This window comes from Argiope bruennichi, chromosome 3 (genome assembly GCF_947563725.1).
Source record: "Argiope bruennichi chromosome 3, qqArgBrue1.1, whole genome shotgun sequence".
Classification (NCBI taxonomy): Eukaryota; Metazoa; Arthropoda; class Arachnida; order Araneae; family Araneidae; genus Argiope; species Argiope bruennichi.
In genome coordinates, this window is record NC_079153.1 from 98,255,255 (window position 1) to 98,269,046 (window position 13,792).

Here is a 13,792-nt window from a genome sequence, read left to right on the forward strand (position 1 = left end):
CTATACGTTTCAATTACGAAAGCAACTTGATCTCGCATCATACAAACGAATACGTATTCAAACTTTTAAATAAAAAAAAATATATTCTTTTGAAGTAAATTAACAAGAATAATGAAATGTCGATACAATCTAATATTTTATTATGTAATCAGTCATTCGGCTTTAGAAACAATGTGTTTGAAATATGATAATAAATGATTTAATGTTCATGCTTTTTATTTAGTTTAGTTCGGCGAAAGTCTCGCTCACATATGTTTCAGAAAGGTTGATATTATTTTGGACATGTCATTTGAAGGTTATCTAAACGGAACTCTTCTCTCCAGATTTTACGTTGTCAAATGTCAACGAATGAATGTCATATTCAAGCAATGAATAAGAATATTATGTTTTATTATTAGTAGTAGAGATATTTTATTGACATCTGATTGAAGGCGATAGCTTGCCCCGAAATTTTATTCTACTATATTCAAGACTAGCCGCCTTTGGCGACCAGCCGGTTCGCCAATCTTAATGCTCGTTAAAATTTTAATAATTAAATATTTTATGTAATTCCTACTTTAATAGCTTCTTCATCAAATATTTTAAAGCTTCAAATTTTGATAGTCATGTAATTCACTCATAATAATATAAAGTCCTTCAGCCATAACATAATATGTATCTCTCTAATTTTCTGTTAGTTCCGGTAGAATTTATGCTTAAAATTAAAATGGAAATGACTAAACTGCAATTAATATAATAATATTTTTTACTGAAACAAAGCATTTTTTTAATAATATGATTACTGATAATAGAGTCACTGAGCGTTTAAACTTTATGGGCACTAAAGAATATCTTTCTTAATTTATGTAATATCTCAAGAATTTGTCAACAAAATTTCTCAGATTCATCATGAACAGATCGATTCATTAACAATGTTTAATTTTAAATGAATCAAACTTTAAGAAAATAAAATGAATCGTTTAAAATAATCGGTCGAAAACAGGTTTAAAAAACTACTTAAAAAACGATGTACTTAAAACTATAAGCATATACAAAAAAAATATATAACTAACATAAATACAATTTAATTAGAAAAGCATGCAACTAACCTAAAAATAATTTAAATAATTGAAAACAGGTTAAAAAAATCTACTTAAAAAACGATGTACTTAAAACTATAAGCATATACAAAAAATATATAACTAACATAAATGCAATTTACTTACAAAAGCATGCAACTAACCTAAAAATAATTTAAATCATCCGTTGATAACGGTTGTCATGGCAACAATCAGAATGCGCATGCGTGAATTTTCTTCGCCAGCTCCGGTAACGCAAATGCGTAAATTTTTCTACGCCAGTTGGGGTAACGCTATGCAGATTATACATTTTTAATTTCCTTTATTCTGTGTTATTTTAATTCAAAAGTACTTCAGAATGAATCTGAAACATGGATTAATTAACAATGTTTAATTTTAAATGCATAAAACATTAAGAAAATAAACAGAATCGTTTGAAATAATCCGCCGAAAAATCTTAACCCTAGCCTCATTACTGTTGGGAGAAGAAAAAAAATTGAAGCCTTACTCATTGGAAAATGGAAGATTTTTTTGGCGGAAAAGTTGGCGGTGGGGAAAATGAAAGATTTTTTTGGCGGGAAAGTTAGTTTTTAATTAATAATTAAAATTGTAAATAAAATTTCAAAAAAAAAGGGACCCCAGGTGCACATTCCCGACCTCTAAGGTATACATGTACCAAATTTGATAGCTGTATGTCAAATGACCTGGCCTGTAGAGCGCCAACACACACACACACACGCATTGAGCTTTATTATAAGTATAGATTACAGAATTAAACTAATAATGCTATGTGCTCAATTTAGCTTTTAGATTTTAGCTCAAATAATTCCAGGCATATTTGAATCAAAAACGGATTTGTAGTTCTTTTATACAGCATGTAGTTTTTTTTTTTTTTTGCCATAAATCTCTACATTATGCATACCATGATAAAATATGACGAAACATTAACCTTTAGATTAAGAGTTTAACCAGATTAACGTCACGAGTACAAGAAGATCTTACTCACTTAATGACAACATATTAATAATAAAAAAGATTTCTATAGCATTTTTTTTTTCTTTCTCGTATACGTAGTTTGGAGAAAGTATAGTAATCGTCAGAAAATTCTAACAAGAGATATTGAAGACTCTTCACGTTGTAGACGTCCTTGAATTCGAAAAACACGTATTTGAAAAATGTCTGTCTGTGACAAAGATAACTCAAAAACGCTTTAAGCTAGACGTTTGAATTTTGGTATACATTATTTACACCGAATGTGGAGATTTCTATCAAATTTTGAATAAAACCTGCAGAGAGTAAGTCATTCTGTAGATGAAATTCGATACACAGTGCAGACACTGTGGCGGATTGTGATGCGCAAGGATAGAACCTGGGATCTTGTGGTTCGCAGTCCAGTAACATGACCATGATACAAAAGCAATTGCTCGTGCATCGTAGTTGTTAACTGGCTTATATGCTATTCACTACAACACCTATCAAATGTTGAGCCAAATCCAACAAAGGACTGACTATCTGTCAGTCTGTATTTTCAGAAACATGTAAACAAGGTAATTCAAAAACTGAATGACTTAAATATATTCAAATTTATTACGGAATTTTGTGACTACAAGTATAGTTTTGTGCCATTTTTTTTTTGTTTGTTTGTTTCAATCGGTTTGGAAAAATGCATCTAAAACACAAAGTTTTAGTTTTAGAATTAGTGATATAGAATAAGCTTGTTTATTAAAGAATTAACCACATTCAGTGACTACCTTGCTTGCCGGCAAAAAGTAAAATAAATAAATGATTTTAATAGATAATTTCAATCTGTGTATAATTTGATATTTGTGATTGCCAAAGAAATGTTTTTCAAACTATGATAGACAATTAAAATGATATTATTGCAGAATCCTTGCATTTATTCTACTGATTGAATACACGAATGTTTTTGTTTCCGTAACTATCCGCATTATCCAACATCAAATGGCTCACAATCAGAGACAACTTCACTCTCTTTCTTCATGCAAAATATTCTTTTGATTCAAGAATTCAATAAAAAATATATTCAACAATATGTAACATGAATTAAAATAGAGATGGAAAAAATATATCTTTCGACAAGACAGGGTTCAGTTTAGCAATATTAACGATTCCTTTTAAAGAGGATTATTTCAAGATGGAATTCGTAACTTTAAACAGCAGTTCATATGACAAGAATGACATTTGTGCTGGCACAACCACTCTAAACTTCCTCACCACACCAGCAGGTATTTGGCTTTAATCAGTTTTGAGTGCATCAGATCCTAATATGGCGGTTCTATGATAGAATCAGGTCCCGAACTGGGATCTTTCGGTGCCGAAGCTAAATCTTACCACCAGATAACTGTGGCAGGTGTGGGCTAGCCGGACAACAAAGGGAAATTCTGTTTGTGAGAAATAATAATAATAAAAATAAAAATTCTCTCCGTTATTTTTTTATCTAATTTATAGTGCTATAAAAATAAATAAGAGTGGAAAAGAATGCAAGTGATGAGTTCCCCAATAAACTGTCATAAGTTTATTTTTAAAAAAATCTATCAAAGAAGGGAAATGGGAGTGAAAATTATTTTCAGTTCATAATTTTTTAGCAACTATTGCTATTCATTGCAGTGGTAATTCGCTGGATTAGGATTATCTTTCTAACTTCAATTATAAGGACGTAATGGGGATAGAAAATTTCCAAATTCCTTCATTTTCTCTATAAAATAATTCTCACCCATTCAAAGCTACTGATGTTATCTTTATCACAAGTAAACATGTGTAAAGGCTTATACATGGTATACATATGTAATAACCCAATTTACTTGCATTTCTAAGGTTAGATACGATTTCAAACTAACTTAAATTATTTCTTATTTATTAGAAGTTGTATACGATGTTTTGTTAGAGAATCATTGCAATAAATAGTATTCCTAGAAGGTATTTACTGAATAACACATTTATTTTTTCAAGCAACTGGATATATTTTTTAATAAATTTTAGAGATGTTTATTTACAAATTTTTGTAAAAAAATTTATGAAATAAAAATAGAAAATAAAATTTATTATTATTTCATCAATGGTTATGAAACATATATACACACACACAGAGAATCCTTATTCATAAGCTTTAAACATGCCATTAAATATTTGTACTAACAAAGAAAATGGTTTGAACCTCGCAGCAAAGATAAAAAGTATTCTTATAAAAAAAATTATAAAATTGCTTATAAAATGCGTTTAACTCAGGGAAAAAAAATCGACAACTAAATTGGCATCATTAAAATTTCTTAAGCTTTCAGATAATGTAAAGTATTTTTTTTTTTTTTTTTTTTTTTTTTGCAACATGAAATTTTTGGAAGTTATTGACAAAAAATAAATCTGATTCTCATTCACCAAAATATATGTGCACCAAATTTGATAATTCCAAGTCAAATGATTTATTTTGTATAGTACCATACACACATACCAGCTTTTAAAATTAGTAGAGATAAGAATTAATCTGGCTGTTTTATAATCTTTACATCAACTTTTCTAATTCAAATATTTCCAATATTTGATTCATTCTGCTTTTAAAAAAATTCAAAAGCCTGTAATTATATATATATCTTATAAGAATAACAATTTTGAAACAATTTTTATACCATTTTCTGACTATAACCACATAACTTTTTAACCCTTTAAAGGGCTATTTTTTTCTTGCCATATATGTTAAAATATTTTCAGGCTTGAAATTAGAATAAGAAAAGAGATTCATTTAACTTATTAGATAAGCTTAATTTGATTAATTAATTAATGTGGTTAATTAATAATTAAGTAACAAATCAAGACACATCATTTTGTCTGAGATAAAGAACTGAAGCATCTAAGTTTCTGACTTACTAAAAAAATTTGTCTGAACTTATGCCAACCTACATAATTTCATGCAAAGATTGATAAATTTGGTGGGAAGCATACTTCCCACGGCCCTAGAAAGGGTTAATTAAAAATATACTTGTTTATTAATTTACAATTTTTTTAATGGAAATTACATTTTTATCTTATATTCTGTTTATTAACAAATCTTAAATGAGGTTTTTAACATTTTGTAATAGTCAAGATATTCCATATGTTTTAAAATATTGGCTTTGCTTTTTATTTTATTCAGTAAATTTTCCTGTTAGAGGTAATGAAGGTTTGAATTGTTTGTTAAAGTAGTGAGTAGAGGAGGAGGCAAGGAAACAATCTACCATGCAGGAAAGAAAAATTCATGTTAACATTTCAAATCAAATGAGATGAAGGGGGTGGGTCATTATTTACAACTGCAAAGCTATTGATCAAAAACAGGGAGGTAACCATGTTATGTAGACAGCCACTTATCTATGTATTGCCACTGGAACTATATTTAATTTGATTAAACTTTTATATGATTCAAAAACTTGTCACATTATTCCATGATTAAAAATGTATATTTCTGTAAAGTCAACTAAAAGTTGAAAGATGATTTATGAAATAATAAACAAGATATCAAAACTAATTAGCTACTGTGTTTGAAGAATATATTGCAAAAAAGCAATATATATACATATATATTAATAGATAAATCTTAAGGTATATTGCTTGAGATAAAAGTCCACCCAAAAATACATTTAAACCAAAATCGATATTTGTATCATAAAAACAAATTGAACAATATAGAGTTTACAGTAAAATTTTATATTTTCTTATATATATAGAAAGAAGACAAAATATAAAATTCGCCAATTTAAAAGCATGATATTCAAATACAATGCATGTCTCAGTGGAAAAAAAATAATAAACATGAATTTTCTTGAGAACATTTTATTTTACTTTTGAGTCTATTTGTATACAACACTTATTTATTGAAAGAACTATCTTAAAATTCATGCAATTAATATTCATTAAAGTTTTATACATTTATAGTAATTTGTCTTTTAATTATCAACTTAAATATAGACAACTTTAACAACAAAATTAAATTGAAAAATATTCTCTGGAAGATAATGAAATAATCAAATATTTCAATTTTTTATCTTTTAAGGAAAAATATTAATATACAAGAAATACTAGTAACTATAATAATAATAATTTATGTAAATCAATATATAATTTGATAAAGTAGAAATTTCACATGGAAATAAAGAGTGCAAATTTTTAAATTGATGTTTTGTAAGTAAACATGAAAATAAACCTAAGATAATTGAAATAATGAAAAATTTATACTTAAATAACAGTAGAACTTATACAAGCACTAGTTAAGACATAAGGTACAAAATAATTAAATAGGGAAAGGGTCAGCAATTATGCCTTAAAAATATATTTCATTTTCAATAAATTCAAAAAAAAAAAAAAAAGAAGAAGAAGAAGAAAGAAGGGAAAAAAAAAGAAAGAAAAGAAAGAAACTTTTATATTTTCAATAAATGCAGTAGTTTATTTCAAACATTAATGGGACATGACAGTTTGCTTGAAAAGTTTATCAATGATAAATGGGTGAATGATAATATAAAACAACACATTCAACTTTCTTCATTTCATAGATTGAAGTTGTTGATCCAAAAGTTTAACCTTCCTCTCATATTCTTGTCTAGCAAACATAAGCTGTTGTTCCACTGCTTTAAGTTTAGCATCCCTTTCTCTTTCCATGCAATTTATCTTCAACTCATGTTCCTGCTGCATAAATTTCAACTGAATCGCTTCTGCTTCTCTCTTATGAGCTTCATGAATTATGCGCCTTTCAAATTTCCTCTGGTTTTCAGATTGGACTAAATGAGATCTTGCTTGATTTAAATGTTTAAGTGTTTCATTCTGCTCCTTAAGATTTTCAACTCTATTTTCATGGTATTTCTCAACCAGCTTGTCAATTAAATTCGTAATAGCTTGATGTGCCGCATCTATTGGAGATTCAGTAAAAAAGCTGAATTGGTCATCACTAAGAATCTAAAAAATAAAAATGGGAAAAAAAACATTAAAAACCTATATCATCAAATAAAAATGATTTTTGTGGTTTTAACTGAAAATTAAATGAATAAAATAAATAGTTCTTTAAAAAAATTCCCTGATGAAGCAGTTATAAAATAATTTTTAGGTCATGACAATCTTTTGCAACAAACTGCTTATAATTTTTATCACTCTGAAAGTAGGCGAAACAATTTTTACTATTTTACATGACTTTTTTTTTTTTTTTTTTGTTAAGCAAAGTTTTGTACAATATTTATTTAACTTTCAAATGAAAATTGTTACTTTTGATATAATGGAAGAGGATTTACACATTGAGTACTGATCACCAGATATCGCCACATATGACAAGACCCTGACTCAGGCACTTTGGGGTGGTTAAATGAGTGCTTGTCAAGAAATATCTTTCATCCCTTAAACTCGTTTAAAAGCCCCAAAGCGTCTAAGTCAGGCCCCAGTCAAATGGGGCAATATTGGGCAGTCAGGATGCATAGGGTTAATTAGTCTACAATTATTAAATAAAATATTCAACTGCAAAAAGAATTATAGGGGATTTCAAAAGGAATTATAGAATTTTCTGCAAATAGTAATGATAATTAAGTGAATAATTATTTCACTTAATTGTCCGATACTGTTTCAGAAAATGCTATAATCCCTCTTGTGATCCACAATGATTCCATTCCTTTATGAACAAATTAATGCATTGTTTACCAAAATTCCACATTCTGTTTCCATTTACATGTTTTTGGAATTTAGAATTTATTTTACATGTTACTTGAACTGCATATTTATGTCATGTGCATTTTATAACCCCCCCCCCTTCTCATGTGTTTTAGCAATTTCTTCCTTACTCTGGTTTACATTCAGTATTCATTTTATTTCTTATTTCAATTGTTATATTATAATTTAATTTTTCTTTTTTAATTACATACTATTCTACATTGTATACCTGTTAAGTTTCGTATTATTATATATGGTTTAAGTTATCTAGTAGTTGAAGCCCACTTTTGTAGAAAAAGTATTGCATTTTCATTAAATAAATAGCAATTTTTAACAATAAAAATATGATGAAAATGATCTTTGCTTGAATTATCAAAGTTTTTATGATGAGATATAACACATTTAGATCAGATATATGAATATTGAAAATTTTTATTAGTACAAAACAAACCTAACAGTTATCTGAAATAGCTCTAATAATGAATTTTCACTTATATTAAACAAGCTAAAAATATTAAAAAGAATCCATGTGGCAAAGTACCTCTTTGTCACTATTAAAATTTAATACGAGGCTTCTAGAAATTCAGGCATACTGATGGAAACAAAATAAAAACCATACATTTCTTTTCCTCAAATATTATTTAAAGTATATAAATATAACTGATAATGGCAGAAGAAGAGAATCAATAAAAATATACAAAAGCAAATGTTGAATTTAAAAGTTTGTGAATTAGAGTATAAATTTTCACAAAATGGATAAATATGCTATTAATTTTATATTCTTTAATACTCATAAATACGAACCTTAAAAAAATGTCTATTGTATATGAAATATGATAAATGAAACTTAGTAAAATATACCTGCTCAACTGTAGGTTGAGTTGTTCCATATGATTTAGGGTCAGTTGATCTCTCAGTCTTTTTGGGCTCATCGTCATCCTCAATATCATCTAATAAGTAAAAGAAAATAAATTTCATCTTTGAACAAAAATTAGTAAAAAATTAGAATAATAATTGCTTCCTGATAAAATTGCTTAAGTATTAAAGAAAATTATTCAGCAAAGTTTGTTTGCATTCTTATTAAACAATTAATTATAATATAGTATAACAATTAATTAATAGTACTAGCAAACACAATTTTGTTGAATTTAGCCGATAGTTATTTTTCAGTAGCTTTTGGACATTTAATCCAAATGTGACCTCAGTTTTCTTTTACTAAATAAGTTTTTTTTTTTTTTTTTTTTTTTTTTTTTTTTTTAAAGATTCAGATTTTTTCCACGTTTCTAGATAAACATATGAATTGCATACACAGAATTAAATAATAATAATGAATATATTTTGTTTGCAATTATTTTATTCCTATAAAGTATATACCATTACAATCTATAAAATTGCAAACAGTGTTAAAAATTTAAGCTGCTGAGATTTAAAAAAAAAAAAAAAAAGTAGATTTACCACTGTTTTTAGAGGGTTATATCTATAGGCAATTTTATTTAATGCTCTGGCTACTGTTAGGTAGAATATTCATTCCTTCCATCTTGATATACTATTCTATCATTAGGAATGCTAACCCTAATTACTATTTCTAACAACATAAAAATTTACAACAAACTATATGCTTTAAAATTAAATATTTCATAATAAAATTAAAGTATTTATTTAAATAAAGATAGCATTTATGCACACAAATCTCAAATGTTAAAATATAAAGCAATTTATATATTATTATTAATGAGTATTATCTTATTAAGCTTCATATCTAACAAACCATCATTAATGCTACATTAGTAGAACAGCAAGTACTTTTTAAAATGCATCCATTAATTTCAAGCGGATGAAAAATGAACTTTCTACCTACACTATTTGAATTTTTATTTTGGATACTTTGCTCAATCATTTATTTGTATAGAAGATTCCAGATGCTTTATTTCATTTCAATGAATTGCACTTTTTATAAAGTACATAATATCACAGCTACATCAAATTTTATTACAGAAGCAAAACAATTCTACATTGTAAACACTTGATAAAAACACAATTAATAGGTCAAGGAAATGCAAAATTTTGCTAGTAGTTCCGGGTATAAAGTAAAAATATTGTGTGTGGTGTAAATAGGTTTTTAAACAACAGAAAATACATTCTACATATTCGAAAATATATTCTACTCAAAACAGAACTACGTATTCTAAAGAAATTCGTTTATACAGCAATAATTACTTTTTTTTTTTTTAACATTACACTTTCTTTATTGTGTCAAACACTTATAGTATGATACTTTTTTTTATGTCACAGTCACCTTCACTATTGCCAAAATAACTAAAATCCAAAATACCGCAAGAAACATGTTTTTTTTTTTTTTTTTTTTTTTTTTCACTTGCTGAATATTTCCTGCAAGCTAAACTAAAATTTAAAACTATAATGGAAGTAATGTTTACAAAACTAATAAGTTTTAAATAAATACATAAACTTATTAGATAACTAATCAAACTCTGATTGCAATATTAAATATTGGAGAAGATGCATTATTGAAATTTAAATGTTGAAAAACAGAATATGTCTTTAAACAGTGTATGTGCAAAACACACACCAGCTGAAATTGTAAGACAGGTAAACTTTGTTACATTTACATTGATGTGGATAAAAGAAAATTAGCATATACAAAATAAATTTGCTCTTTTTTATTTCTTTTTCAAGAGGAAGAGAATGGAAAACTAACAAAAATTAAGTTTATGGGATGCTACTATAAATGATTTATTAAGGAAAAAGGCACTGTAAAATATTACGTAAATTCTGATGATAACAATTGTAACAATACAATTGAGGCATTTAATTTTTTTTTCTTTTTAAAGATTCTTCTGTTTATCTGAAAACTTTCTCTTTTAATATCAAACTAATAAAAAGAAGTAGAAGAAGAAAGTATATTACCAGAGCCCGAGAGGTTTCTCAAGTGCTTTTTAGTTTTTTGATGAGTGTCCAATATACCTTTGTGTGCTTTGATTTTCTTATTACAGGCTCTACAGATAGCAAATTTGGGGTCATCTGGATCTTCTTCAACCCATGCTATAAAAATAAAAAGTAATAAATATAACATAATAATTAAAGAAAAATTAGCATGAACAAAAACAACATAACATAGACAATCAAAAGTAAGTAACAATAAGTAAGTAAAGTAACAATCAAAAGTAACAAAAAAAGGGAACTTCTTTTATAGAGAAACTCAACTGCTTCAATAAGAAAAGATAAAATAACTGATTCCTAAGAGCAATTTCTTCATATGCCTCTAATTATAATAATTAAATTTCAACAGACACACAAGAACTGCTTCATATCTAACAGATCAAATGATTATAACACTCGTAGAGAAGAAACGAATAGGTAATTGATGTTTGTGAGCTATCACTTTCTTTGTTTACTACTTGGTGACCATCCACAGTCATGGAAATCCCCCCCTCACCTCCTGCAGTTGCATGCAAGTATCAATCTCCAGTACAGAAAAATTCACCATCCCATGCCAATAAAATATTTGATCCTGAAGGGAATCAAGAGAAAATGCACATATGCCTTGTTTGACCTGAACAGGTTAAAGATAGGTGTGATAAATAATGTAAAAGAAAAGTGAATATAAAAGAATATTTTATCATTACAGTGATTACAGAAAAATCTGGACTAAAATGAAAAGACACATTAGTAAGAAATATAAAAATGATGCTTTATCATGTTGCTTAAGCTCAAAATAAATTGTTCCAAATTCATATAACTGTTTGTTTATGACAAACTTACAAGAACATAATAAATAGGCATACAAATTTTTGACATCATTTCTACTTTTTTAAAGAATTATAAAAATTCTAAGACACAAATAGTACAACTGATAATTATCTGTCAAAAGTTAGGAAAAAAGTCTTTTACACATGGAATCACAAAAAGAATATTGCATAGAATGCCTTCTTACCAAGCAAGTTAATCTGTACCACACACTTGAAAAACACATATATTTTAAAATTTAATCAAAAAATTTGATAACTTTGTGTATAAAGCAAGCATATTTTAATTTTCCTCAGGCCATTATGTATAACAGTTTTCTAGAATCGAAGGGAAAATTGTTTATAATGAGTCTTCTCAAAACTGAAAAGAATCCAGAAATAAAAAAACTTCAGCCTGTTAGTTTATATGTTTGTTTACTGACTCTGCATTTTTCCCTGCCGTTCGGCCTTACAAATTTATCAAATAAACTGAATTATCAAATAAATTGAAAATCCTTGACACATATTAGAACTTGACACAATATTAGAACTTTACTTAACCCCATATTAGAACTAAACACATATTAGAACTTGACACATATTAGAACATTATTAACTGAATTATCAAATAAACTGAAAGTCCTTGAAACATATTAGAAATTAATTGTAAACATAGTGTTAAAAAATCTGGCAAATACTTGAAAATAAAAATGTCCACATAAATTTAAAAATAAGAAAGGTGATTTTTTTTAACGTGTGATAAAATTTCGAAGAATGATATAAAATTCAATATAAAATATGGATGAATGAAAAACTGTTGACTTACGAAATAAGTCTATCCATTCTTTTTTAAAACATCTAGTATCATAATAAAGTTTCCATTTCCCATTGGTTCCACGTTTAATTTTTTTCGCTTTCAACGTCAGTTTTTCTTGATCATAATCAGAATCATTAGGATCATCGTCAGACATTGCAGTATCGTCCATATCCGAATCGCCCTCAGCCATATTGATAATCAAATGCAGAAGCCAAACCTTGTTATTGTTTATTTAGAAACAATTGTAATTTAGAAGAAAAAAAGGGAGAAAGTAGAAAGCTCAATTCCACTTCTAATCAAATTGTTTACAAGGAGACACGTTAACCGGAGGACACTTCATCCTTCTCTAGTTGTCCAAAGGGGGGGAAGTAGCTCTAGAGGACGGCTTTCATTCCGGTAGTGATAGTAATGGGGGAAAGAAGCAGTAGATGTGTGGTTGCTTGCAGAAAAGTTTTTTTCGCCAAAGAGTGAAAAATTATTTACACGCCAAGAATTAAGTGCATTTTTGTAATGCATATTGTGAATGACTCTCGGTTCCAGGGAGTAATGGTTCTTTCGTGGTATGCGATGCGTGCGGATAGAATCTAGGGCCTCGTGATTAGCAGTCCAGTAACTAAAGCATTTTACCAAAACGATCGTTTTGTAGAAGGGTTGTTAAGTGGCTTATATGCAATTCACCACAATTCCATGAAGAAAGCTGACATTATTTGTGCGCGTCTTTTTAAATAAAAGGATAATGCCGTGATTAACTTATATTTGCACATAATTACATTTTATGAATCTAATTTTTGACTAGAAATGATGCTATGAATGTTAGCTGTAGCTGAGAACAGTGAGAACTTGGAAAAGCTTAATTTCTCACAGACGCATTCTTTTTATAATTAATTAAATGACAAGGAGTTTGTTGCTATTAGCGATAAGCGAGGATCGAACTCGCAACCTTTGGGTTCGTAGCCGAGTAACAAGACCACTAGACAAAAGAAATTTCTCATGTCTCGTAGCTGTTATCTGGCTTATAAAGCGTCACCACATTACTCCCCCTTCAGTGCGTCGGAGGTGAGACGAACGATTTTTTGTCCTGTTTTTGCTGTTATTAGTGGTGATATATTGGCTGTAGCGTCTTATCCATTTTTTTTTGGCTGATTATTTATCAGCTGGATTTTTTTTCTCTTATTGGTCGATTATTTATCAGCTTCATTTTTATTTATTTATTTATTTCTGGTAGAGGGCGCCACAACAGTTGTATGAAGTTTGCGTATTTTCGTCATCGGGTCACCAATGTTGCTATTGGCGATAGGCGAGGATCGAACTCGCAACCTTTGGGTTCGTAGCCGAGTAACAAGACCACTAGACAAAAGAAATTTCTCATGTCTCGTAGCTGTTATCTGGCTTATAAAGCGTCACCACAAGTTAATATGTAAACTCAGAATTCTATTTCATCTTTTATTGGTTTGTTAAATGAAATTTAATATTTTCATTGAGTAATGCAATAATCTGATTAA

General features: G+C 28.1%; 1 protein-coding gene across 1 annotated transcript; it reads right to left on the reverse strand.

The window, feature by feature from the left end:
• Nucleotides 1-6,062: 6,062 nt before the first annotated feature.
• Nucleotides 6,063-12,667, reverse strand: LOC129963534 (uncharacterized). The gene is made up of 4 exons (XM_056077973.1): nucleotides 12,300-12,667; nucleotides 10,656-10,790; nucleotides 8,592-8,680; nucleotides 6,063-6,992 (listed from the first exon to the last, which is right to left on the reverse strand). Exons 1-4 carry the CDS (start codon nucleotides 12,478-12,480, stop codon nucleotides 6,582-6,584), a joined length of 816 nt encoding a protein of 271 aa, XP_055933948.1. The 5' UTR covers nucleotides 12,481-12,667; the 3' UTR covers nucleotides 6,063-6,581.
• Nucleotides 12,668-13,792: the final 1,125 nt, after the last annotated feature.

Coding starts and splice junctions, on each gene's coding strand:
- LOC129963534 (XM_056077973.1), bottom strand. CDS start 12,480: ATGGCTGAGGGCGATTCGGATATGGACGATACTGCAATGTCTGACGAT. Junction 10,791..12,299: donor AGAATGGATAGACTTATTTC/GTAAGTCAACAG, acceptor TTATTTTTATAG/CATGGGTTGAAGAAGATCCA. Junction 6,993..8,591: donor CTCAACCTACAGTTGAGCAG/GTATATTTTACT, acceptor TTTATTTTTTAG/ATTCTTAGTGATGACCAATT.